General features: G+C 35.9%; 6 protein-coding genes across 9 annotated transcripts; 3 read left to right on the forward strand and 3 right to left on the reverse strand.

The window, feature by feature from the left end:
• Window positions 1-144: 144 nt before the first annotated feature.
• LOC106636595 (SHC-adaptor protein) lies at window positions 145-3676 on the reverse strand. The gene is made up of 11 exons (XM_089592770.1): window positions 2972-3676; window positions 2676-2792; window positions 2505-2575; window positions 2329-2389; window positions 2081-2254; window positions 1816-1982; window positions 1462-1724; window positions 1245-1376; window positions 1034-1161; window positions 686-796; window positions 145-585 (listed from the first exon to the last, which is right to left on the reverse strand). The coding sequence occupies exons 2-11, from the start codon at window positions 2772-2774 to the stop codon at window positions 451-453; spliced, it is 1341 nt and encodes a 446-aa protein (XP_089448896.1). The 5' UTR covers window positions 2775-2792; window positions 2972-3676; the 3' UTR covers window positions 145-450.
• A 3024-nt stretch (window positions 3677-6700) lies between these two features.
• Window positions 6701-13710, forward strand: pds5 (cohesin associated factor B pds5). Of its 4 annotated transcripts, none has more exons than XM_089593389.1 (16): window positions 6701-7764; window positions 8416-8567; window positions 8652-8846; window positions 8924-9114; window positions 9193-9400; window positions 9489-10294; window positions 10404-10752; window positions 10831-10935; window positions 11005-11424; window positions 11512-11871; window positions 11948-12191; window positions 12296-12543; window positions 12631-12915; window positions 13310-13345; window positions 13478-13534; window positions 13617-13710. In XM_089593389.1, exons 2-16 carry the CDS (start codon window positions 8487-8489, stop codon window positions 13671-13673), a joined length of 3642 nt encoding a protein of 1213 aa, XP_089449515.1. In that variant the 5' UTR covers window positions 6701-7764; window positions 8416-8486; the 3' UTR covers window positions 13674-13710. The 4 variants fall into 4 exon arrangements, with proteins under 4 accessions (XP_089449515.1, XP_089449516.1, XP_089449517.1 ...); XM_089593390.1 differs by having other exon boundaries at window positions 11948-12179; XM_089593391.1 differs by lacking the exon at window positions 13310-13345.
• A 1588-nt stretch (window positions 13711-15298) lies between these two features.
• Rs1 (Dead-box helicase Rs1) lies at window positions 15299-18743 on the reverse strand. The gene is made up of 10 exons (XM_089593393.1): window positions 18561-18743; window positions 18305-18490; window positions 18152-18233; window positions 17926-18071; window positions 17550-17855; window positions 17150-17475; window positions 16755-17081; window positions 16105-16688; window positions 15948-16023; window positions 15299-15853 (listed from the first exon to the last, which is right to left on the reverse strand). The coding sequence occupies exons 1-10, from the start codon at window positions 18636-18638 to the stop codon at window positions 15703-15705; spliced, it is 2262 nt and encodes a 753-aa protein (XP_089449519.1). The 5' UTR covers window positions 18639-18743; the 3' UTR covers window positions 15299-15702.
• A 174-nt stretch (window positions 18744-18917) lies between these two features.
• On the forward strand, window positions 18918-20918 carry Fen1 (Flap structure-specific endonuclease 1). Its single transcript, XM_023389647.2, has 8 exons — window positions 18918-19141; window positions 19219-19321; window positions 19398-19564; window positions 19648-19757; window positions 19829-20032; window positions 20100-20318; window positions 20381-20566; window positions 20674-20918. Exons 1-8 carry the CDS (start codon window positions 19060-19062, stop codon window positions 20743-20745), a joined length of 1143 nt encoding a protein of 380 aa, XP_023245415.2. The 5' UTR covers window positions 18918-19059; the 3' UTR covers window positions 20746-20918.
• Window positions 20720-24147, reverse strand: LOC106636561 (NAD(P)H oxidoreductase RTN4IP1, mitochondrial). Its single transcript, XM_014348966.3, has 8 exons — window positions 23477-24147; window positions 22916-23156; window positions 22697-22842; window positions 22475-22624; window positions 22116-22405; window positions 21866-22051; window positions 21618-21795; window positions 20720-21538 (listed from the first exon to the last, which is right to left on the reverse strand). Exons 1-8 carry the CDS (start codon window positions 23522-23524, stop codon window positions 21332-21334), a joined length of 1446 nt encoding a protein of 481 aa, XP_014204452.2. The 5' UTR covers window positions 23525-24147; the 3' UTR covers window positions 20720-21331.
• O-fut1 (O-fucosyltransferase 1) lies at window positions 23856-26046 on the forward strand. The gene is made up of 6 exons (XM_014348967.2): window positions 23856-24505; window positions 24586-24701; window positions 24793-24916; window positions 25008-25372; window positions 25443-25679; window positions 25756-26046. The coding sequence occupies exons 1-6, from the start codon at window positions 24400-24402 to the stop codon at window positions 25957-25959; spliced, it is 1152 nt and encodes a 383-aa protein (XP_014204453.2). The 5' UTR covers window positions 23856-24399; the 3' UTR covers window positions 25960-26046.
• The last annotated feature ends 136 nt before the right edge of the window (window positions 26047-26182 follow it).

Here is a 26182-nt window from a genome sequence, read left to right on the forward strand (position 1 = left end):
AAGAGTTTGAATCACTTACTGACGTATGAGAAATAACCGTCATTACTTACATGAAGAGATGTAATTTTAAAGTAAATCAATAAAGTGTTACAATGTAACAGAACATGTATAGTAACAAATGGAAACAACAGTATTTTTTTTCTTTCTTTTTGATAAAATTTATTCAAAAGATAAAAAGTAAATAAAATATTTTCCTCGTTTTGCATGGATAGACACTTTTTTGTTCTTAAATTTGATTTTACACACTTGTAGCTTACGTATTTATAACGCCATACATATATATATATCTTACGATTGTTATACCAATTAAAGAATATAATACAAAAATACATTTATTAGAGGAAGAGCTTGTAAACAGCACGATAAAATCCACTTCAGTGTTAAATGTATAGATGAAAGATGTGCTCAAGACATGACTTGTAAAATGTTTTGTTATTTTAATTTCGATTTTTAAAATGCTGTCCGTTTTGGCACGGGATATCGGAGTATCAGTGCACTGTCGGCCGAAATTATCGGTACCGTGTTCTCGCAATGATGATTAACAAGATGACTCACGCTGTCAAATATCCGGTCCTTCGTCCTTACCTGAAATTATTTATAATTTTTTTTTTTTTTTTTTTTGTCTTACTATAAACATATCACAAGCCATATCAATTTTTAAAAATAGTAATGTAATTATACTAACAACTCCTTCGGGGTCCATGAGCAACAAATGCTTCGGTATCCCATGATTCATTCCCGTAAGAACATACTGCCCCGGTGTACCTTGTGACTCACGTACCAAAAAGTCTCCATCCTTGGTAAAAAAAAAAAAAAATTACAATAAACGTCACACTCACTTTTGTAAAATAATTGTGTCTAAAGACTCGGGGAAAGAAAGCGCTTTTTAAAAATAGGATTGACTGTTGCATTTAGCCGGAAAATATTAGAGAATCCAACACACAATAGATTTTCTGAACTAGGGCTTTCTTTCCTTGATTCATTGACATGAACTCATGAAAAAAAAAAAAAAAGAAGAGGAAATTGTCATTACTCTCGTCAACATAGCTTCTGCCTCCGCGCGACTGACGCTTCCGTGATACCAAATCTCTTGCCTCAACTGTCGCCTCTGAGATTGCGGACTCAACTTGTTCATTTCCGATATGGCTGTACTAAATGGCTCTGTAAAAGAACAAATTTACCATCCACAAATGTAAACTCAAATCAATTGATCGAAAACAATATATTCTTATCATCCAACTCACGCATGTCGAAGGCATCGAAAAATGTTGCGGGCTCTCGCCGATTGTCAAGATTCGCATTGACGTAATTGTGCTCCGGTTTCGAATTGGATGCCACAGAACCGTCCGAGCTCAAGTCTATCAAATTACCCGAGTCTGTTGGAAAAGCCATACATGTATACATTAACCGCCCATGGACGCGCATATTTGGATGGATCAAATGGAGGGGAAAAAAAATTACCAGACCACTGTTGTTCCGACGATTTGACGCCACCGGCGATCGGATCCAGCAAAGGTGTGCTCTGTATGCAAGTGCTGCTGTTGCTGGTGAATAGCGTCCCCACGCTGGCCGAGCTCGAGTGGTGGTGTTTCAAATTGGGCAATGTAGCCGAGCAAGCCGGCAAAGGTGGCACCGGAGGTGGTCCAATGTCCGGCGGCACCTTGCCCGGCAAGTCGTTGTAGTAATCCCGATCGGCCTCCTTCGAGCCGTTCACCGCTGCTGGACTGCATTGCAACAAAACTCTCGAGTTCAAATTCGGCTGGCTCCTCGATAAGTATACACATCGGTCGAAAACGAAAGGGAAACCAAACTCACAGTTTACCGGTGGTGTCCTTCTCGAGGAATTCCTTGAAGCGCAAGTCGAAGGCTTGTCCGAAGGTGTGGATCACGTCTTGGGCCAGACCACCACCGCACTCCAACACGTAGCAAGCCCTCCATTCCGACGAATTTTTCGCTACGTAGGCCACAAAGTCGAGGATCTCCTGGAGGGAAGAAAAGTCACTTGTTTTGTCCTCGACAACAACATAGTATATGGGAAAAATAAGAAAGAAAGAAAGAAAGAAAAAGGGGTGATACTAACGGTATCGCCACCCGAAGCAAACGATATCCGCGGCAGCATGTGTTTGGCTATGACTTGGCCGGTTTCCAGGATCGTGAGGGTCAGACTAGAACTACTGATTGTCAAATTGATGTTGGAGCCCGCGTGCTCCATGCACGGCTTGTCCGCGATGGCCCTCTTGACCTTGTTGTCGACCTGACGTGGACACGAAAATGTTCTTTCGAGTTACATGATCGCCGTCATCGCCGATTGCATGCGCATATACGTACCCTTCGTTTCTTGTCGGCAGATTTCAGTCCAGCTGCCTCGCAAACTCGGTTTATGCACTCTCTGTTGAAGTCGAACAACAATCAATGTATGATAGATCGGTGTCGATCATGTAACATGTATATATGTGTGTGTATATATATTTATATCTTAGACAGAGATGGAAAAATCGGCTTACTTTGCGACGCACGATCTCGTCTCGAAGTTCAGGCTCTTCATCGAGGCGAAAACTTCCACGCAGCCCACGTACTGGAAGGATAAACGAGGACATTTCGATGGGAATACTCGACACTTGCTTTTGCCAACAAAAAAAAAAAATAAATAAACAAATAAACAAATAAAGACTCACTCGTACTGCATAAGTGACTCCTTCTTTGCACATGAGGTGGTCGGGATGTAGCCAGCCCCTTGCGGGCTTGCTGATGAAGTTTCCTCCTCCTGTTGCCATTTTGTACTATTTGCATCACTGCGCGGACAAAAACCAAAACATGTGCGCTATAGTGAATCGTTTTGATGGATAAAAATGTGTACAAGTAAAATTGAAAGAGAAAAAAAAAAGGAAACCACGAGCAAGTGAAACTGTAAAATTTGGAGCAGAGCGTTAAAGTGGTGTGCGTCAGACAGAGCAGTGTATAATGATTTTACCTGAGAGAACGACAATCGTTTTCCCCGCCCGTAGGCCTCGAACGCGTTCCTGATGATGACGAGAGAGCTGCACCCCAGAGAGTCAGAAATTAAGAGAGGCATGACGCATGCTACGTGCCATGCATATGCATGTATATATATATATACACACATACACGCGCGCGTACACTCTCTGGCGCTCACCACTTGCAGCACCACAACTCTCCTTCTCTTCTCTGTACAAGTATACGAATGTCGTACAATTTAATCGGAATGCAGCATCCAATTACGCGTCTTTCGACTCCTTTTTTGTTTTTGTTTGTTTTTTTTACTACTGCAAAAAAAAAACAAAAAAACAAAGTCCTTTTCACACGTGTGCTTTACACGTACGCGGGCGCGACCCTTTTTATTCCTTCTTCTTCTTTCCGCACTTCCTCCTTACGCCGTGTTTCTTCTCCTTTGGTGTTCATTCGCTCGATCGTTTTTCTGTTTCCACTTCCTTCCGGTGTACACTTGTGCACATCCACCCGTGTATGGTACACTGCACGCGCACGCACACACGTCTCTCGGTAGATTTTTTTCTTCTTCACCCAGTCCCGGCGTTGGCGATGATGAATTAATACATACGCTATGGAAACATGTCGCGTACGGGTGTACACGACAACTGCCACTGCACTACTATCCTCCCTCTCTCGCACGCGTCTACTTACTTGGTGTACCGGTACACGGAAAAGGAAAAACCTAATAAGTTGTATGTGTATATGTATTGAGTATGTACCGGGGGATAATATATTTATATCCCTGCCACGAAGATTTCATCGGTGATTCTCCGAAATGTTTGGTGTATCGGGATATTTGAATTAAATAACCGAAGCGCCGATTGTCAATGTGAACTGGCGCGAGGCGGTGAATGTTGGAAGCTGCGAGAAGTACAGTGTGTCGTTTGGACATACCGGGCTTATTTGACTCGTGTGTTTACACACCTGCTCTCTCGAGAGCAAAGTATTATATACGTATACACGAATAAACAATGTAACAGTGGGTTTTTCAAAATCAAGCGCAAAGCATTGCGGATGTTATTTATGTTTGCTGAAAACTGCGTGGGCTTCTCTCTCTCTGGGGTGATTCGTATATTGACTTCATACTCTCGCAATAAAATTATATATAATAAAAAAAGAGAAGGCTTTATCAGACATTTCGTACATTTGCGCTCTTTTTGGTATTTGCGGTGAGCGTGATTCGAAAATTGTTCTCTCGGTGGGCAGTTCCGTGCGAGAATGTGTCTCCTATTGGAGGGTCTTGAATAACGCGGGTAACTTACTATAGTGTATAACTATTTTTTTTTTTATTTTTATTTAAAATTACAAACATTACGTTGTTTTGTCGACGTTTCGTTTTGTTGTCCAACCGACGATTTTATAATAAATGACGGAACACTCGTCAACTGTAATATAAACATGTATATGACCTTGTGTATCATAGATACTAGTATCGGTTGTCTTTCATTGGTTGTGCGTAATAAAATCAACAAGAATGTAAATGTGAATAATTAAGATATTGTTTGATTCCAAGAACAGCTAATAATACAATAAATAATGACAAGTACTAAGGGCTATGCTGTTCAAATTGACTTTATTTCGTTTTTCAAATAAAGTCAATTTGAACAGCATAGCCCTTAGTACTTGTCATTATTTATTGTGAATAATTAACCAAATATATTATCAACGGAATGAGCATTTTGATGGAACATGGAAAACATCTTTGGATGATTACTGTACTTTGAGATAAATTATTTTTTTATGTTATTTATTGTAAATGACGTGTGGAGGTTTTTTTAGATTTTTAAATTAACAGTTGAGTGTTGCTATAAATAAAGGAAATCATCGTTTCACGAAGTATGATAAAAAAGAGTAAAGAGTTTGATTACATATGAAAAGTATACCGTCAAATTAAAGATAGCCGAAAAAATACTTTTTAAAAGGGGTTTTCCGGTGAATACTTTACCTGTTTAATTTGGAAAAATAGATTAATTTTGAGCTATTTTCGCGTTATATTGTCATACGTGACAAACTACGGGACGAATAAGACGTATTTTTTTTTTTTTTTTCATTTTTGGTATTGATAAAAGTCTAATCAACTCTTCAATGGTAAGTGTATTATTATACCCAAAATAAATAAGTAATAAATCAAATTCGTTATCTCGGTTAAGTTAGAGTTTTGTTCTTGACTTGGAACTGTTGTACTTATGTTCTTGGAAATCACACTTATTCGGGTACATTTTTCTGAGCTCTCGATTCACAATAAAAATAAAATGAAGAATAATTGACGTTTACTGGAATTTTCGTTGATTCATATTTAATAGTAAGGTAACGTATATTTTATTGTAAACCACGAGTTTTCAGCATATTTAATATCTTAAGTGGTGATTCGAGAAAAAAAATACTACACTTTTTTGTAGCAATCTCCAAACGATCGTTTAAAAATTGAACGCATTGTGTTGTAATATATCTCAGTTGGCCATGTATAGATAAAAGACAGATTAAAACAGATAAAACATAATGATATTCAAGTGATGTGTATACAAACTTTATTTGTACAACGTATCTTTGCATGTTTAATGTTATTTACATTTTCGACAAGATCAAAATGTTAGCAAACAAAGAAAAAAAAAAAAAAAAATTATTAAGTTTTTATAATACTAAAATATCCGCTCAATTTAAGATAACACGAGCGAGATTTCCTGCATCGGTTCATGCGTGAATAAAACAAAGAGAATAAGACAAGTTTGATAATATTCGGGAGATAGCATATCAATGGAAATTCCATCTCTTGAAAAAAACTTGCTGACTGATCGAATATTTACACGATAACCCAGTTCTTTATTTTTTTTCCTCCTCTTCTCTTTGTACTTAAAATACAATTTTTTTAAAACTTGTGTTTCTAAACGAATTTCGTAAGATTTTTTAATTTGATTTATTTCGTATCAACGATTTTGCAGAACGTCTCGAATTTCACGCGAATTGTATCATACGAGAAAAAACGTTGAAAGTGCCCTTAAAAAATCTTGCGATTAACAATAGAAAAACAAACATTTTGAAAAAAAGATTAGACGGTAACATAAGCAAATCTGTAATTAGTTAGAACTAATGTGATTGTAACCATAAGCAAAGTTTATAATTTTTGGGTGCAGGACATGATTAAAAGTAATTTTTTTCCACAAAATACACCTGTTTCAAAAAAAAAAAAAAGAACTTGTTAAAAAAATACGATAGCAATCAAAAAATTGTATTTTAGAATCCCCTATAATTTCAAGTAATAAAAACTGATCTCGTATACACGTGAGTGAAATCACGTATTTTATGTATACGTATGATTCACCCACTTTCTCGTTTTTCTTTATTTGCAACAATTGAAAATGCACGAAAAAATAGCTGAATTAATGTTAAACAATAGTTATTAACTTAGAAATGCGTTGAAATGACAAAAAACTATTAAAATAAAGTACATAGCTGTGGGGACCTTCGTACAGTAAACAATTTTTGACCCACACACTTTCAATCTCTGTCATTCAAATTTATTGTCTATACACGTATGTTGTATATTTATGATTACAGCAGAAAACTTAGGGCAGCAGATATCGCGCGCACACGACGTGCAACAGCGCCATAGCTAAAAAGCGCGAGCGAAACTGAAAATTCAAGCCGCGGCCATCGTTGCACCACGCAGTTTAGTTCATGCTGTGGCCGGGGGGTTCATGGCAAAAGCCGTAAACGAGGTGCAGATAATAGATAAATTATTGTGATCGTTTGGCCTGATGCATCGCCAAATCACCAGTACCGCGTCTGTTGGCACATAGTTTTCCAATATTTACTTATAATTTCATACTGGCACCGCGCTAACCCCCCCGGGGGGGTGTCCCCCATCAATCACCGTACGTCTCCCCGCGCGCAGTCCTTAAACTTGAAAGTGTATATTATACTTGCAACAATTATTAACAAAGAACACGGTGTATGTGTGTACTTATTGCGTTTATTTGGTGCATTGAAACAATAATATATGACCAAGTAGATATAGAGACTATAATATATTATACACGTCGCACCCTTGAAAAGGGTGAGAGAGACATGAGTGTCAGCGACAGTTGCTCGTTTTTGCTCCCGGGTTGCAGTGCTAGAACTGTTCAGCTGGAGGATGAGGCCAATACTTTGAACAACATCGGCCATTGTCTTCAGTTCCTGACGATGAGCATCATCACCGTTTCCATTTAGAACGAATCATCCTGTTGCGTGCGTACAGCGCGCCCCTCTTTCTCCCTCTGTGTGTGTGTGTGTTTGTGTGTACGCGACTGCAGATTTGCAGAACACAACAACGCAACTCGTCAAGGGCCAAGCGGCCAAGCAAAAGGCGAAGCGTGTGTGTGTGTGTCTTTTTTGCCCGCACGCTCTTGCATGCCTGCAGTGGCCGGAGCCGCCGCACCGCCGCAGTATAGTAGCACGTAGCACATCACAGTACGCTCTTCTCTCTCAGTCAGTCTCAGTTTTCTCTCTTTTTCTCCCGCGGTCTCACCATCACCAACAGCTCCGCTATACACTTACACATCGGAGCGAAATTGCATACGTCTCTCTTCCTCTTTTGTTGGGGAAGAGCGGGAGGAGGTTGTATACACCTCTGTTGTGTTCCGGGAAAGTCGCGCGTCCTCCCGTGTGTGTGCACTGTGCAGGGCCTCTGGGTGTGCGAGGAGGCGCAGCAGCGTCGTCTCCAGAGAGCTAGCCTGCCCGCAGTCTCGTCGTGACCTCTTAAATGCCTGTCCTGAGGTAAGTAGCAACAATCTTACTTATATATATCTTATTTACGGGGCGATTGCTAGTTGTACGCGCGAAAGGCCTGTCTGTCCGCCTGTTGATGTTTACGCGAAGGTCGCGAGGGGGGTTGTTGTACGTTCTCGAGGAGGCGTGGGTGCACATAACCTCGTCACCGAGAGCGTGTGTGTATGGAGTTTCTTGTACGTATTTACTACTATCTCTTATTGTATTAAAGTGCGTACGTGATGTACATGGTGTACCTACTTGGTAATGAAGTACTCTTGCTCGTATACTTTTTTTGGTACTCGTAGGCCAAGTTGTTTTTTGTACTTCAACTGTTAAGGTAACGTTCAGATGGTTATTGACGCTGACGTTTTGATTCGCTTGCTCGGTTTGTTTATGTTGATGGAAAACAAGGTAGGGATCGTTCATTGTCCTTATGCCATGTGGTATTTGTGCTTAGCTTGTTACCAAATTTTTTTTTTTTTTAGTCAATAATAATCCCTATTCGCGACTAGTTTGTATGAAATTTTATGATTAAAGTATACGCTAATCGCTCTAAAGTTTTTTTATGTTATTTATTTATTTTTTATTTTTTATTTTTTTATACATAATTCAAGTAGTTGATTTGTCGTTTGCGTACGTTGTTTTCATTTGTTACAGAGTTTGGAAGGTATTTTAATTCAACAAAATTGATCAGTACCCTGTCGAATTGAAACAAGAAGACTGACAAAATGTCAGAAATAGTTTATCCACATGGGTGTAGACCCGTCACTGATGATCTTGGGTCGGATGAGCTCATAAGAAGGCTCAAGGTAACTTTTTCTTTCCCTCATTTTTAGCATTTTTTTTGCTGGTCTCCTGTATGTGGTAGGTAACAAATACTTCTATCTTTGCAGACTCTTGCACATACTCTCCAAGCAATGGGACAAGATGAAGGGATGTATCAACAATACATCCCATTGGCATTACATCTGGCTGAAGATGCCTTCCTGCAGCACCCAAGCAAAGATGTGCAACTATTGATTGCTTGTTGTATTGCTGATGTACTGAGGGTGTATGCACCTGAGGCTCCTTATAAAGATCCAAATCAAGTTTGTTGAAATTTCAATTAATCATTGTTACCAGTTTCTCGTAATTATTGAGTCTTATGCGTAAATTTTTGTCGTAGGTAAAAACTATATTCCTTTTTTTAATTAAACAACTGGCTGGATTGAAAGATCCCAAGGACCCAGCTTTCAAAAGATATTTTTACCTTCTTGAAAACTTGGCTTATGTAAAATCTTTTAACATGTGTTTTGAGCTTGAAGACTGCCAAGATATATTTTGTGCTCTATTTCAATTAATGTTCAAAATTGTCAAGTAAGTGTACACATACCTTCATCATTTTGTTGGGCTTATATTATGTACATTGGTAATAAACTAACCATTTCCTTTTAGTGATGAGCATTCAGGCAAAGTTAAAAGTTTTATGCTTGATGTGCTGTGTCCTCTCATAACCGAATCTGATCTTGTTAGTAATGAACTGTTGGACATTATTCTTATAAATATTGTTGAACCAAATAAAACTCAGAAGAAAAATGCCTATGCATTAGCAAAAGATTTAATTGTCAAGTGCAGTGACATTTTAGAACAGTATATTCAATCCGTAAGTTTCTTCATTGAGTCAGTTTTTAACATACATAATTACACTTTACATGAATTGTTAAGTCAGCCTTTTTTTTTTACCTTAACAGTTCTTTAATCACGTGCTCATAATGGGCAAAGGAGAGGCCAAATTACAAATCACCAGCAAGGTGTATGACCTCATTTACGAGCTCAATCATATATGTCCTAGCGTGTTGATGTCCGTCCTGCCACAGCTGGAGTGCAAGTTGAAATCTTCAAATGAGCAGGAGCGTCTTGGTGCTGTGGCTCTCCTCGCGCGAATGTTCTCTGAACGAGGATCACAACTTGCAGAGCAACACCCGCTACTCTGGCGAGCTTTTCTGGGTCGATTCAACGACATAAGTGTATCAATACGCATCAAGTGTGTACAGTATTCCATGCATTTTCTACTGAATCATCCTGAACTCAGGAAGGACATCACAGACACGCTGAAGATGCGACAACATGACGCTGATGAGAACGTGAGATACGAGGTTGTTATGGCGATCGTAACGACAGCTCGCAAAGACTTTGAAGTCGTGTCGCATAGTGAAGATCTATTGGAATTCGTAAAAGAGCGAACTTTGGACAAAAAGTTTAAAATTCGAAAGGAGGCCATGTCCGGACTGGCAATGATTTACAAGAAGCACTTGAATGACGCGGATGTACCTCAGGCGACGAAAAAAGCTGTGACGTGGATAAAGGATAAGATTTTACATGGATATTACATGGCGGGAATGGAAGATCGATTATTAGTGGAAAGATTGCTAAACACGTGCTTAGTGCCTTATCAATTACCGGCGGAAGACAGAATGAAGAAGCTGTATCACTTGCTGGGTACCATTGATGACCACGCGTCAAAAGCCTTTGTGGAACTTCAAAAGCATCAATTAGCGTGAGTTTTTATCATTAACATGCTTTAAGGCCGGAATTTAAAGTTGTTTGTTATTCTAAAAATAAGAAAATGACTATCTTGATTGAAAATTTTTAAATAATGTTTTTAGTGTAAGAAGATCTGTTTCCGAGTGGATTGAGATGATCAAAAAGTCCGAAACAGGAACTGGACCCGAATTATCACAAAAGATCCTGCAAATTTCTCGATTTCTACCTGAGCCTATGAAAGTGCAAGAATTTCTTCAAAAATTTAGTGCCCATCTGAAAAAAGAACAAGCTTTGATGCAGAGCATGGAAACGATATTGTCACCCACGGTTACGTGCAAAGACTGCGCAGAAGCTATCAGTTCCGTGCTGAAAAAATTAGGTCAACCCATAATGACGAATCTTTACTACAACACAATCAAAATGTTGCTGGAACGAGTTAGTTCGGTTACAATTGATGAAGAGGCAATAAAAGTAAGTTGTAATCAATGATTCTTTTCTCATCCTTCCACCAACTGTGCATGATTACATGAATAAAATTTTTTGCAACAGGTATTAATAGGATATGTGCTGGACTGTCTAAAAGGTGGAAATGTAATCGAAGAAGTCGGTTTAAATCCTAATAACGCAGGTGAAAAGGGACTTCGATTATTATTGGTAAGCAGGGATTGTCTACCTTTGATAATTAAAATCAATATGCATCTCAATTCATTATTTTTATTACAGATGCTATCGTTTGTATTTGCGCCGCACTTTTTGCACGATCACATTTTAGAACAGCTCGTGCAATTTTTGGAATTGGATGACGAAATGGTTGCCCCACTCGTTCTTTCGATATTCACATTTTTAGGAAAGTACAAACCTCTGTGCGAAGTATCACCAGAAATTATGGAACAATTGCTGCCTATATGTAAGACTTACTCCGAATCTGGAACTACAAAGCAAGCTAAACAAGCAGTTAGATGTTTGTTCGTCAACATGATAAACAGTCATGATCAAATATTCCCAGAAATCATTGAAACAATAAAAAATAATCTTACTCCTACCTCTGAAAATTACCGCACAGCAATCGTTGCTCTTGGCCATATTGCCTACAATTTACCTGAAAAATATCATTCACACATTAAGAGTATGGTCTCTCGAAAGGTAAGACACAAGTATAGTATTATTAAATTACAACGTTAAAAATTTATGTGTTTACTTGAAGTGTAATCCTTCATGGTACTTTTACAGATTGTCAAAGAGCTACTAGTAAAAGAAAGCCCTGAGCAGCAACCAGAAATCGAAGGAGATTGGTGTAGAGAAGATGAACTGCCAGAAGAGACCCGCTGTAGACTAGAAGGATTAAAATGCATGGCTCGGTGGCTGTTAGGGCTCAAAGACGATGTACTTTCTGCACAAAAAACATTCAGAATGCTTAATGCATTTGTAATGAATAAAGGTGATTTGCTCCAACAAGGACGTCTTAGTAAAGCAGAAATGAGTTGGTTACGCCTTCAAGCTGGCTGTTCCATGCTGAAAATTTGCGAACAAAAGGGAGTTGGTGATCAATACACAGCTGAACAATTTTATAACTTGTCTCAATTGATGCTGGTTAGTAAATATATTTTTATGAATGTATTTGAAAAAAAAAATTTTTTTCTCATTTTTGAATGGTGTTCCTTTTCAGGATGAAGTTTATCAAGTGAGAGAAGCATTCAGTAACAAACTACATAAAGGTCTTGGCAGAGGTATACCAAATAAATGCCTGCCTTTGGATTTTATGGGCTACTATGCCCTAGCTGGAAAAGAACAAAACAAAAATTTAAAACAAACGATTAAAACTTACATGCAAACCGATATTAATAAAAGGAGGGATTATGTAAAAACTTTATCGTTGGGAACCGTAGAACGAGCCATGGGTAAGATTGAACGTTTGTATTTCCGTTTTGGTATGATGGTTGATAGAAATCAGTCATTGCGTAATTTACTCGTTTAAAATTATTGTTATTATTATTGTTATTTTTTTTTTTTTTAGGTAAACTTCCTCACATTTTACCTGATTATATGTTGGTTTTTGCTGTACCTATACTCGCTCATGATCCCGAGTTCACAAATTATGCATCGGTCAGCCAGTTGAAAGTTATACAACAGTGTTTATGGTTCATTTTGGAGCCATTGATAAGCAAAAACGAGTATTATTGCTACGGATTTTATAAGAATTTGATAGAGAGAATGAAGAATCATAAAGATGGATTGAGGCCTGATGACGATGTTATGAACCATGTGAGTATTTACACTTGTAAACTTGACAAAACGAGACGAAATACAGTGAAATTTCTAAACTAATGTATACGTGGCCTATTTTTGTAGAAATTGTGGGCTGTATGTGATATAGCGATGAATGTTGTTTTTACAAAAACAACAAACTATGACATGAAAGATTTTCCCAGCGAGGCCCGGATACCTACTATGTACTTTAAACGAGCCGACGAAATAATATCGAATACGAAAATTTATTTGCCAGCTGAGCTGCAAATCAACATGATTAATCCGAAAGGAAAGGGAATAAACTCACTGACGAACGAAAGGCCAACGCGGAAAACAAAGGGCAAACAAAAAGAAGTTGGCATTGGACCCAATGAAACCGATGCTAGGGTAAGCATAGTTTTTATGATGGGTTTTTATTAAGATGCTGTGGGGTTTCAGTGAACTAATCAATGAACGAACGTGAGAAAACTTACATTTTTGCAGTACTTGTAATAACATTGTGATTTTTTATTTTTATATAAATTTTTTCTTTCAAAATTGAAATAAACATGTTGAACAACGCATTGTTTTGACGAAAGGGGATGATAATTTACTAACACGTAATTTATAGAAAATTGTTCGTCAAAAGTTTTCATTTTTATATTTCACTATAATTAAGAACTTCAAATAGTTCATTCATTGGTCGGTTATTCTTGCACAAGTCGAAGCTGTAACACATGCGTTGCAACCTCATAAAACAGCTTTAAAAATCCCCTTGAACAATCATAATTGTTATTTCAAGCTGCATGATGGCGAAATGGAATGTATTGATGCTAAGGTAAAAGCAGTAATAACAATTGGTGTATGTTGTCGACGTCAAGTTTTCGTAGCTTAATAATATTGTGACCCTAGTTGCATGTTTAATAAATCTCAAAATAATTTTACTAAAATTTAATTTTTTTTTTTTTAGCCTTCAGAAGCGTCTGAAACAAGAATTCACCTGCCAGGCTTAGTAGAAGAGGAAGAAGTGAGTAGTATTGCATATTAAAATCAAATTGTTCGTTTACATTATAGGAATGTCGTAACTGATGAAAATACATTAATTTCAGATCGAAGAGCCACCAGAGAAAAAACCATGCAAAGAATCAGACAAAAATAGTAAATAACTGTGAGTTAAGACAAGAATATAAGTAAACTGAATAAGATTGTGAAAGAAAAAAAACAAACTTACAAAGTGTGATAACACTTTTACAGAACATTGCGGGAATATATCACAACTAAAAATAAAAATAAAAAAAACAAAAAAAAAAACAGATTATTTTGGTTAATAATGTACAACAGTTGATACAGAAACTGTTTGCGTATTTCTAGAAGATACTTAGCGTGTAAGATTTCGGTGACGTAATGACGTGTAACTATAATTTACGTGTATTGTAGAACTTACAAGAAAGTAAATGAAGAAAGTGAAGTGGCTGCCAAAAACTTTAACTTAAATGAGATCAAAAGGCACTTTGTAATGTCTTTAAAAATGATGCATAAAATCAAGAGTTTGAAAAGTTTATCCCGGAGACTCACAACACTCAGGAAAAAAGAAATCATTTGATTCAAAGACAGTAAAAGTGATCAGTATATAATTTTGTATAGGTATGATTAAAAAGTGCGATAAATAGGTTATTAATATTTGTCTATTGCTCATTAAAATCGATTAGTCTACAATACAGGCTCTTGTAGCTATATAAGTTAAAACAAAACAAATTGTGTTGTATAGAAAAAGCTAACCATGTCACGCTATACTATTGTAATTTATTTTGTTTTAATGGTGAATTAAAACTGGTACCATTAAAAAAAATCAAAACTATCTAAATTTAAATTTTCATTAGTTTTGTTGTCAGTTTGTATTTAATAGTTTTGTATTAATGTAAGCATGACGTTTTTTTAATAAACCAGAAGTTTTTTGTATCGTCTTTAAGTGTTGCATCAAAATGAAAATCAATCCACATTTGAATCAGTACAGATATATACATAAATGATTAACTTTGTGTTAAGTATGCGAGTGAATAATAAATCAGAATATATTCAGTGGTATAGAAATATATCTCATGTCTGAAATTTGTAAGATTGTAAATTTTTGAATAATTATTTAAATAGCATTATCTTAGAAACCTGAAGTTTATTGTTTGTAAACCCTTTCTTATTGCGAAAAAATTAGGTAAGAGATTGTCATTATTATATATTTTTACAGAAAAGTGTTAATTTTCTTTGCATTAAGTATAGATTATATTCTACAAAAAAAATATTTAACGTAGTTGTTGGACGGTACATCAGTAAAATTATACTCTGATGATACACAAAAGCCCTTTGTTCAATTATTTTATTTTACTTCTTTAAGAGCACAATTTTTAAAATTTATTGTGTTATATGAAAAATAACTTGCCGTTTGGAGTACCGGCTTACGAATATTGGATAGTTTTCAATTTCCTGTAATTTTGGTTGGGATTTCTGAATATTTTGAATACAAATTACTAATAATTTAATGATATATTTATGACGTATTGTTTATTAACAGTAAGAGAAAGATAATAGATTTACTAACAGTTCTGGATATAAATACACTTTCTGTGCAGGCTTAGTTCTTATGTTTTATTGCGATAAAATTACTATTAACATAGAGTGTTTGAGTATATGAGTGATTTATACAAATGTATGAAAGTTTTGTGAGAGGAAATTGTTGAGATAAACTTAATTGCTATGATTGAAGTAAAAATCAAAATGTAATTTTTTTTTTCCTTGCACTGAAATGATGGTACTATGTTTATTTTTAACATGAATTAAATCGTTTTTGACAATTAAAACTTGTCCAAGAGCATGTAAAAAATGTATTAAAAAAATTATTCAAATCATCTTAAGACATAGGATACGGATTCTTGGATGAACTTGGGTTAACAGTTTTAAATTTTCTCGATGAGGCTATTTAATTAACAAATTTTTAACGACCGTAGTATTCATATTTCTGTGTAACGGGCATAATGCTTAATAAAACGTTATAGATTCGTTTATACAGTGCTGATTGTCAACTAACAATGACACAAGTACTGTATTCAATTGAGTTACTCACTTTAAAGAAATAAAAAATACAATTTTAATGAAAAGCATACTATTTCGTTTATAAACAGATTATACAACTGGATGATACAATTATTTTCTTTTCCCAGAGGCCTTCTTCTGCTTCATGTTGAACTTTCTGCTCGATTTTCCTTTCCCTTTTGAAGCACCAAAACTTTTAGGCTTAGCTTTCGACTTATTTTTATTGAGTTTCTTTGACTGTTGTTTTCTTTTATCGTTTGCTCTGAAAATCAGAAATTATGTATAAGTGTAAAAACAAAAAAAAAAAAAAAAAAAAAAACGCAACAAAAAATGAAAACTTGTATCTGTCCACTTACTCATATCGCATTTTCTTGACACCCTTTTGACTAGTATCCGTCAAATCGTTGAAGAACGACGACTTACGTTTTTTACCTAAATGAACGACCACAAAAATAGTTAATTTTTGAGCTTACATTAAATAATACAGTTATGGCTGATTATAATCTTAGTCACCTGTTTCCGGTCGTTTGTTGTATGGTCTTTCGCTATCATCGATTATCGTGCGGATTTTCTTGGGTTTGTTATTACGCTTCGCCATTCTTGCCTGATAAGCTGCAACTTTGTTCAATTCTTTTATTGCTCTCTCTTCCGCCGGATCTAACTGCGGCTTCTTCTTCTTCTTCGCCTTTTTCTTTTCCTGCACGATGTTCAATGGATCTTGGTTGTTCGATTTTCCAGCCTTCTGTTTTTCACTCAGCTTTAATCTTTCCTTCTCGTTCTGTCTCTCCTTTTTGGTTTGGAACCAAACCCGATCTTCCTTCGAGTCTTCATCTTTGAGCATGTTTTCAACCCTGTTAGCCTGATTTTCCATTTTGGCGATCTCACGCTCAGCCTTTTCTTCCTCCAGGATCTTTTGGACATCTTCATCCAGGGATTGCAACTTTTTATTATATTTAGCGATTATGTCGGTTGGAATGATTCGGCGTTTCACTGGATTTTTCGCGTTGTCGATAACTTGTTTAACAACGGCGCGCTCCACCTCACCAGCCAGAGAAATAGAAATACCACCACGACCGGCTCTCGCGGTACGGCCCACTCTACGTGAAGGAAATTTTGTTTAAAGCTTTGTGTACGAATTTTTGTGTGTCTGAAATAATTCCTACCTGTGAATGTAATGTTGGAGAGTGGCTGGCATAACGAAATTAATAACCGTTTTTACACCACTTATGTCCAAACCTCTGGCAGCTACATCAGTCGCCAATAGGACGTCGATCTCCTCGTCTTTGAATTTTCTTAAATTTTCCAAGCGTTGAGGTTGCGTTAAATTACCATGAAGCTCTCCTACTTTGACGCCTAATAGTCCCAACAAAATATGCAGCCTATGCGCCTGCTTTTTCGTTTGTACAAATACTATAACGTGATCGTGGAAAGTTCGGCATATAAGTGCAGCTAATATTGCCTCGCGATCGCCTTCTCTGTCTTTCCGAATCCTAAACGCGAAAAACATTACCGTCATTCTCTTTGAAATTAAAAAAATGTAGCTTTAAGTTTGTCAAACCTTATGAATTCTTGTCGCAAATTAAATGCAACGTCCTGGTTACTATCGACGAAAACCTTGACTGGTTTTTCTAAAGATACCGCAGCCAAGTCTTTCACTTCTTCCGTCATTGTGGCCGAAAATAGAATAGTTTGACGCGTTCGTGCACACTGTTTGATGATGAACTTCATTTGATCAGCAAAAAATTCATCCAACATTCTGTCTGCTTCATCCAAAATTAAGATTTCTATTGTATTTAAGGAGAACGATGGCGTGTTGTTCAAGTGATCGATAAGACGTCCTGGTGTTGCAATAATAATGTCAGGATTTTTTCTAAGTACACTTTCCTATAAGGCAAAAAACCACTCGTTGATTTTAAACAATAAGATATGAAGAAAAATTTATTACACATTTATCTTACTTGAACTTTGAGATCCAAGCCACCAACTGACAGGCCAACTTCAATAGTTGTATGCTGACTTAGTTGTTTCGTAACTTGATAAACTTGAACACCCAACTCTCTTGTGGGTACCAAAACCAAGACTCTTGTGACTGCCATTCCGTCAAGGGGTTTGAATAGCAACCTTTCCAGCGTCGGCAACATGTAAGCTGCAGTTTTTCCAGTACCAGTTGCAGCACAGCCACATATGTCCCTACCCATAAGTGCTAAAGGTATGGTTGCAGCTTGAATGGGCGTTGGAACTGTATATTTCATCGACGTGACTGCCTAAATAGATACAAGAGTTAAGTGTATATTCGTTCAATAAACTGACCACCCCGTTTCATTGATTATTTACCTTCAATAAAGGCCTTGACAAATTCATGTTGTAAAATGATGCTGCTTGTGTAAAAGTATTGCATTCTTCAAATTCCATCAAATCTTTTACTTCGGGCGTCTTTTCTTTTTTTTTTTTGGCCTTTTTTTCTTTTGTTCTGATGTTATCTGGAAGTGAAATTTGTATAGTTTAATTGAAGTTTTTCCATAATAAATTTAGAAAGAAAAAACATTGAGTATATACCAACCTTTCTTCAGATCTTCTTCGCTCTGAAACCATTCAACTTCATTTTCGTCTTCTTTAACTTCTGCATCATCTTCCTCGTTCATCTAAAAGTTAAAACGATATTTAGACACCATACAAATAAAACAACTCAGCTGTAAATTATTGGGATGCATACCACGTCTTTATGCAAATTTTTGTATTTGTTTATTTTATCATCCAACTTTGTCTTGACTTTTCTTTTGATGTATTTGCTCAAGTCATTCCACGTGTCTTGATTGTAATCTTGTTCACAGGTAAAAAAAGCATTTTCGTCAACTTCTTGGCTTACTTTTTTCTTCTTTTCTTTTACACGAGGCTGATACTGCAACAATAAAAACATTTAAATTTTACTACCACTTGTCTGTAAGGTAATTGTTAAAAACAAAACTCACGTCATCTTCCAAATCAGACGGTTCTGAATAATCAGGAACTTCCTCATCGTCCTCGATAGTTTTAATCAAATCAGCCATGATCACTTAAATAATTTTCCTTCAACAAAAAACATCAACAAACAAACCAGCAGAAGCAGACGCTCATTTCAAAGTAAGGTTATAGACAGACCACTCAAATAGACCACGTGTGTAAACGCCGCAAGTATAGTGGTCGAATCGAAATCGTTTTATGTATATAACGAGAGTATCGATCAATCGATATAACTCACATTTTCGTATCGATAACTTGTGGCGATAATCGGCGGCAAACGCATACTATTGCACGATTTGGCGGCAAAAGTTTCCCGTAGTGAACGGCGATCGGCGACATCCGAAGATACTACACGAGAGAGGGTCTATCGTATCCTTATTTAATTGTTTTTATACTCGAATACATTTGCTTACTTTCGATGCGGTATTTAATTAGTACAATTCAAGTGTTTGTTTAATAAAATTCATCATGGGTATTTTGGGCCTCTCAAAGTTAATAGCGGACATTGCTCCTGGATCCATCAAAGAATGCGAATTAAAACATCTCTTTGGTAAGCGATTTGTGAACCCCTTTTTCCAAGGATTTGCGGGATTATTATGAAAACCTGGGATTCATTTATTGTTACAGGTCGCAAAATTGCCATTGATGCTTCCATGTGCTTGTATCAGTTTCTAATTGCAGTAAGATCAGAAGGAGCACAGCTGACATCGGTTGACGGTGAAACCACAAGGTACGTCCCATTGTGGATCTAATCCTTTGGATGATGATTTGAACATGAATTACAACTTCTGTTTATATGTTTTTAGTCACTTGATGGGCACGTTCTACAGAACAATAAGACTCGTGGAAAATGGTATAAAGCCAGTTTATGTTTTCGATGGCAAGCCACCTACCATGAAAGGTGGAGAGCTGGCAAAGCGTGCCGAAAGAAGGGAAGAAGCTCAAAAGCAGTTACAAGCCGCTGAAGAAGCTGGTAATCAGTCATAATTCGATTGTTCTGTTTGAACAGAGTAGTGTTTCGTCCTTTGTCTCACTTAATTTTTTTTTACAATAAAGGTAACTTGGAGGACGTTGACAAGTTCAACAGGAGATTGGTAAAAGTAACTAAGCATCATGCAGAAGAAGCAAAACAATTACTTACTTTGATGGGTATCCCGTACATTGACGTAAGTGAAAGTTCTATACAACTAATTTGTTAAAGTATTGCGTTGAATTTAAATTGTTGATGAAACTGTAGGCACCATGCGAGGCTGAAGCCCAGTGTGCTGCAATGGTAAAGGCAGGCAAAGTTTATGCCACGGCTACTGAGGATATGGATGCTTTAACTTTTGGATGCAATGTTCTGTTACGTCGTTTGACATTCAGTGAGGCCAGAAAGATGCCTATCCAAGAGATCCAATATGACAAAGTATTAAATGGACTAGGATTAACAAAAGAAGAAGTCAGTATTGTTGCTTCAATTGACTATTTAGTCGAAAATATGTAATTTACTGATTTTACAATTTTAGTTTATAGATCTTTGCATCATGTTAGGATGTGATTATACACAGAGTATCAAAGGAGTAGGCCCAAAAAGGGCTATTGAATTGATAAAAAATTACAAATCTCTGGAAAAGATTTTAGAGAATTTAGATACAAAAAAATTTCCTGTTCCTGAAGATTGGAACTACAAGGAAGCCAGGCAGCTGTTTATTGAACCAGAAGTAAAAAATCCTGAAGAAGTAGATGTAAGATACAATTTTTTTATTTTTCTTAATTACATTTAATTCATTACAAGAATTCATTTTAGCTGAAATGGAATGATCCAGATGAAGATGGTTTGGTCAAATTTTTGTGTGGAGACAAACAGTTTAATGAAGATAGAGTAAGAAATGGCGCTAAAAAGTTGCTGAAAGCTAAACACACTGGAACACAGGGTAGAATAGATTCTTTCTTTAAAGTAATGCCAAGTACAAATACGACTCCAAAGAGAAAGGTAATTTTTTATGAACTAAGGAATGAAATTGTTACTTCAACATACTAGGGTATTCAGTAATAAAGTGAGTATCCTATTATTATTATTATTATTTTTTTTTTTAATAGGCAGATGAAAAGAAAACACCCAATGCTAAAAAGGCAAAGACTGGTGGTGGCAGAGGACGAAAACCAAAATAGTGTCGAATCTCACTTTTACCTCTTTTTTTTTTATTGTTCTAGGTATAGTGATTCGTTGCAGCAAAAAAGCTACTTTGCATCTGAGGCATAATTCAGCCTCTGAATTTTTTATAAAAGAACGAAATATTTTATTTTTTTATTTTCTAAATAAAAAAGAAAACAATAATCGTAAACTGTCTGAAATTTTATAGTTCCGAGTTTAATGTTCTAAAAGTGAATTAACATTTTATAAATGTATATACTCATAAACTTATGCATACATTATAATAGATAAATTACAATTCGCAAAGTTAATAACGGTTACAAAGCTTTTAAACATATTTTTTCAGTTTCTGGTAAACTGATTTTATCAGTCTGTGTTATAGATATATAACATTCCCAACAGTCAGTCTTGGTTGAATCGAAGACTGGATTCTTAGGTGACACAAAAATATACTATAAACAGATCAACAACACGGCAACAGAATGTACATCTTTAAAAAATACTTGTAAGTACTAATAATTTTCGTGACTTCTGTGTATAAAAAGTTTGTAAAAATCACATATTTACATAGTTCGGTATCAAAAAATTTATCGATTTAAAACGTTAATGAAATTTGATGACAGTACTACCGATTGCATTGACATCCGACATTACGTGTGACAAGGCTTGATCGATCCAATTTGGAGCATATACCTTATCTAAAATAGGATGAAGCTGATCTGCGTCAGCAAGTTTTTGTATTGATTGTAAATAGACAGTGTTCAGTTTAATTCCGTCGTTCCAATGGTAAATACTAGAAGCAAAAGCGTACTAAAACAAAGATAAAAAAAAACATACATTTACCTTTTTCTTTTGAATTTCACGAATAAGAAATTTAGAATTTAACTACCTGTATCAGCAACCTAATCCTTATAAATCCCGAGAATAGACTTCCTGTTAAATATCCTAATGAATCTGATATCAAATTTTCAGGAACTGTTGACACGTAAGATCCGTGCGGTAGTAAAAATCGTTTTAAAATTTTTTTATCCACAAGATGTCCACCAGTATAAAAAATAGCATCAAATCTAAAAAAATATGTTTTTATCATCTTTCAAATAATAGAAATATTAATAGTAATATCAACAAAATTTTTACTTTTCCGAAAGCTCTAGTTCCTTTAAAACATCCGATCCATGTAATAAAATTACATCATTAGCACCCAGTGCTTTTACCACAGGAGCAGCTTGAGGCTTACAAATTGCAACGGTAGAACCTCCCCAAAGTTTGATTAGTTGTATAATTATACAGCCAACTGGCGTACTTCCTCCGTAAACTAATACTCTAAAATTACATGAACATAACTTTTAGTTGGTAAAATACTATTGCTAGTAAAAAAAATGTATACCTTCTTCCTTGAGCATTTCCTTCATTAATAATTGAATTATTAACTAGGGCATCCCAAGCGATGCAACCACTGTAAGGCAAACTAGCGGACGCTTCAAATGGTAAAACTTTTGGCATTTTGGCAACTTGAGTTTCAGGTACAACAATGTATTCCGCCATGGTTCCAGAAGCCCACGATGGCACAGCTAAGAATACTTTATCACCAATGTCAAAGTTAACAACTTCATGGCCTATGTCAACAACAACACCAGCACAATCCCTTCCAAGGATCACAGGTACATCTTTATACCTCTAAAATTAATTTGAATATAAATAATACAAATGCTGGGTAAAAATTAATAATCAAAATTTTCAACTAACCCCATTGTTTAACAACCTTCTGTAAAATTTTGAATATCCGGAACATATTTTTAAATCTACTTCATGAATGGAAGCTGCTTTAACTTGGATTAGAATTTCATTTGATTTTTGTATCACTGGCATTTCAGCATCCTCAACCAAGGAAACACCCTGAAAATTAGTGTTTTTTATTAATAAACTTGCTGTGTTATATAACTAATCAAAATTATCAAGTGTATTTACTTCAACACCATTGAGGTAATGATGACAAACAATTGCTTTCATGGGATGTAAATGCCTGGGAACATTCCAGTTTAAAGCTATGGAGTATCCTATCAGAGTTCCGGTTAAAATACCAGTTATAAAGTAGAAAAGCTCTCTTCTTGAAACTTGATTTTAAATTAAAATTATAGAGGTGACAAAATTTGTGACAGTAATTAACTATTTTTTAAAGAATCATACCTTCCAATGTGTAAAAATTACCAAGCTGGTGATAAATATACCCTGGACTAATCCTAACAGAGTACAAATGGTGAGCCAATGTTTTTACTTGTTGGTGAAACCACGTTAACAAATGATGCAGAGATTCCTTGAATTCTTGGCCATGAAGGTCATTGAATGTATTTTGAAGGAGTCTTGAACTTTGTGCCAGCCATGTACTCAATAATTGCTGCAAGTGTTGTACCGTCACCGATGTTTGAATCTAAATGAATAAGTATTTAGCTTTAGTGAAATCAACATATAAATATATTTAAAAAAAAAAATTAACTTTTTGAAACACTACAAATCTTTAAAAAAAATTTTAATTCAACAACGGAGTCATGTAGCCTTTAACTTGAAATTATATCATATCAAGCCTACTTGGATAGGTTCCCAATTTCCGTAACCAAGGTCAATGATTCTTTAGCATTGAGTGACCTATGCCCATAATTGCCACAATACCTTCACCACAACAAAAACAGTGGAGAGCAACCCATAGAAATAATTTTTAACAAACATATAAAAAAGACAATGACTATGCACCTGCAAAGTTTCAAGCTGACTCGATAGACGAAACAAAATCTCATCCATGGCTTGTGTGAAAAAAATAAAATTCGTGTGTTTGTTTATCGCACAAACAAAACCGTTTTTCTTCGCTGCTGCTGTGCATTCGAGATTTTAGTTGACGGAGTCATTGGTCCTTCCAATTAATGCGAATCTTTCGTCTCGTAATAAGTTCGTTGTCACTCAATTTTAGATTCGTTTTGTAAGTATCAAGTACGTAAATATATGCATGGAAAGAAGATGAGAACGAGGAAAGCAAAAGAAGGTCGTAAAAGGTAAGTTGACTGTTTTTTTTTATTGCACCGAAATGTTTCCGCTCCTCACCCACGGAAGTTCTTCACCATACTCTTAAGATGACGACTCACTCGAAAGAAAACCCTCGCAGACTGCTTTATAAATAACGTTTTAGCTGATGCACATTAAATTTAGCAATACTCGAACTATAAGTATACAAATCAAGTATAGATGTGATGTATGCGTCGAATGAGCCGCATTATTATATTGTTTTGTATTTTACAGCGATTGATCGACAATAGATATGGTTTGCTAAATTATATGTCAAACTAGTTTCGTTTCAGAATCAGCTGATGTTTACCAAAGTGTGTGAGTGTGAATGGAAAAGAAAAGTGAACAAGGAGGGAGAGGGAGAAACTTTTGTTATGTGGTAAATGGTAATAGGATATAGGACATGCAGGGGAGAGACGAGAGATAGAGAGCATGCATGTACTTACTTATCTCTCCTTTTTACCCGTTGTAAGCTTGTAACCATAGTAACGGAAGCGACGCCGCACAGAGAGTCCAGGTCCAGGTGCACACGTTATTCTGTTGCACCACGCACTTGCAAATTGTGTCTTTATTTTCATCACTTTCGTCAATGAAAAATTTCAAACTCGCCGGTTGCAATGAATTTTTTTGTTCTTTGCTCCCTGGCTTTTGTTATAAGTGATGTGCTGTGTTTTGATGATGATTTCGATATCAGCGGTTACATAGCGTACTGTCCTTGCATGGGTAAGCTGATTAATTTGTTATTTTTGTAGGATTACATTTATTATGTTGCTACTGTGAATTTATCGTTGTTGTTCCTCTAGGCCGTTTCGGTAATCAGGCAGATCACTTCTTAGGTGCCTTAGGTTTTGCTAAAGCACTGAATCGCACACTTATTTTACCACCATGGGTTGAGTACAGGACAGGAGAAGTCAAATCGGTAATTGTTTGGATGAAAATGAACTGACTTCGCTGTTGATATTTTTTTTTTTTTTTTTTTTTTTTTCATTAATTGTGCGATACATTTACAGATTCAAGTGCCTTTTGATACATATTTTAATGTATCTGAGCTAGAAAAATACCATAGAGTAATTTTAATGGAAGATTTCATGAGAGACATTGCACCAGTCCACTGGCCTCCAGAAGAAAGAATTGGTAATAACAAGTTTCAATGCTATAGTCCGAGACAAAATTTTTCCTTTTTCTGTAGTTAATTTTCATGTGTGTTTATTACCCTTTTTTTTAGCATTTTGTTATTCAGCTCGAGGAACAATTGATTCTTGCAATGCCAAGGACGGCAATCCATTTGGTCCATTTTGGGATACATTCACCATAGATTTTGTTGGATCAGAATTTTATGGACCATTGCATTATGATATGCATCACTCGGACATGAAACTTCAATGGAGGCAGAGGTACACTTCTGCAAAATGGCCTGTTCTAGCGTTCACTGGAGCTCCTGCTAGTTTTCCAGTTCAGCTTGAAAACAAGCAACTTCACAAATATCTAGTCTGGAATGACGACATGATTTCTAGAGCAAAAAAATTTATAAAAAAATATCTGCCACCAGGTGCCTTTTTAGGTATCCATCTGAGAAATGGCGTTGACTGGGTAAACATTACAACATTCATATCTCCTTTCAAATTCACAACTAGCGTTAATCTCTTATTTTGTGCTCAAGGTTAAAGCATGTGAGTACATTTCAACTGCTCCAAACTTATTTGCTGCACCACAGTGCCTTGGATACAGAAATGAAAGGGGCAAGGCTACACAGTCAATGTGCTTGCCTACCCATGAACTGATTGTGCGACATATTAAACGCGTAATTCGCAATAACAAAGACGTGAGCTCAGTTTTTGTTGCCTCGGATAACAACTACATGATTTCAGAACTCAACAAAGTTTTGGAGAGATTAGACGTAAGTTTTTTTATTCTTAATTACTACTAAGAACTTTTATTGAACATTACAATTTGTTCATTGTATATTGTTGTAGGTCAAAGTATTCAAACAAGAGGGAGATGCTTCTCCTCATTTAGATCTAGCTATTCTTGGCAGAGCACATTATTTCATTGGAAATTGCATATCGTCGTTTTCGGCTTTTGTCGCGAGAGAAAGGGAAGTTAAAGGATACCCTACATTCTTTTGGGGTTTTCCACCAGAAAGAAATTCAAACACAATTACTCATGAAGAATTGTAAGCCATACAAAGATCGAAGTAATGAAAATGTGATATTAAGTACTTTTAAGACAGAAAAGAAGCTTTTTTTTTATACATAAAATGATTTTTTCACACAAACTTTTTGTGTGCAAGATGAAAATTTTTTATGTGTACATTTTCGTACAGACGAGTAATATATTGTAAATAATGAGTTTTATATACATCGTGTGAGCAAGGAATGATGAATAAAAACTGTTTTTTCA

This window comes from Copidosoma floridanum, unplaced genomic scaffold (assembly GCF_036245765.1).
Source record: "Copidosoma floridanum isolate Cflo_tuat_1 unplaced genomic scaffold, Cflo_Japanese_pri ptg000019l, whole genome shotgun sequence".
Taxonomy (NCBI): Eukaryota; Metazoa; Arthropoda; class Insecta; order Hymenoptera; family Encyrtidae; genus Copidosoma; species Copidosoma floridanum.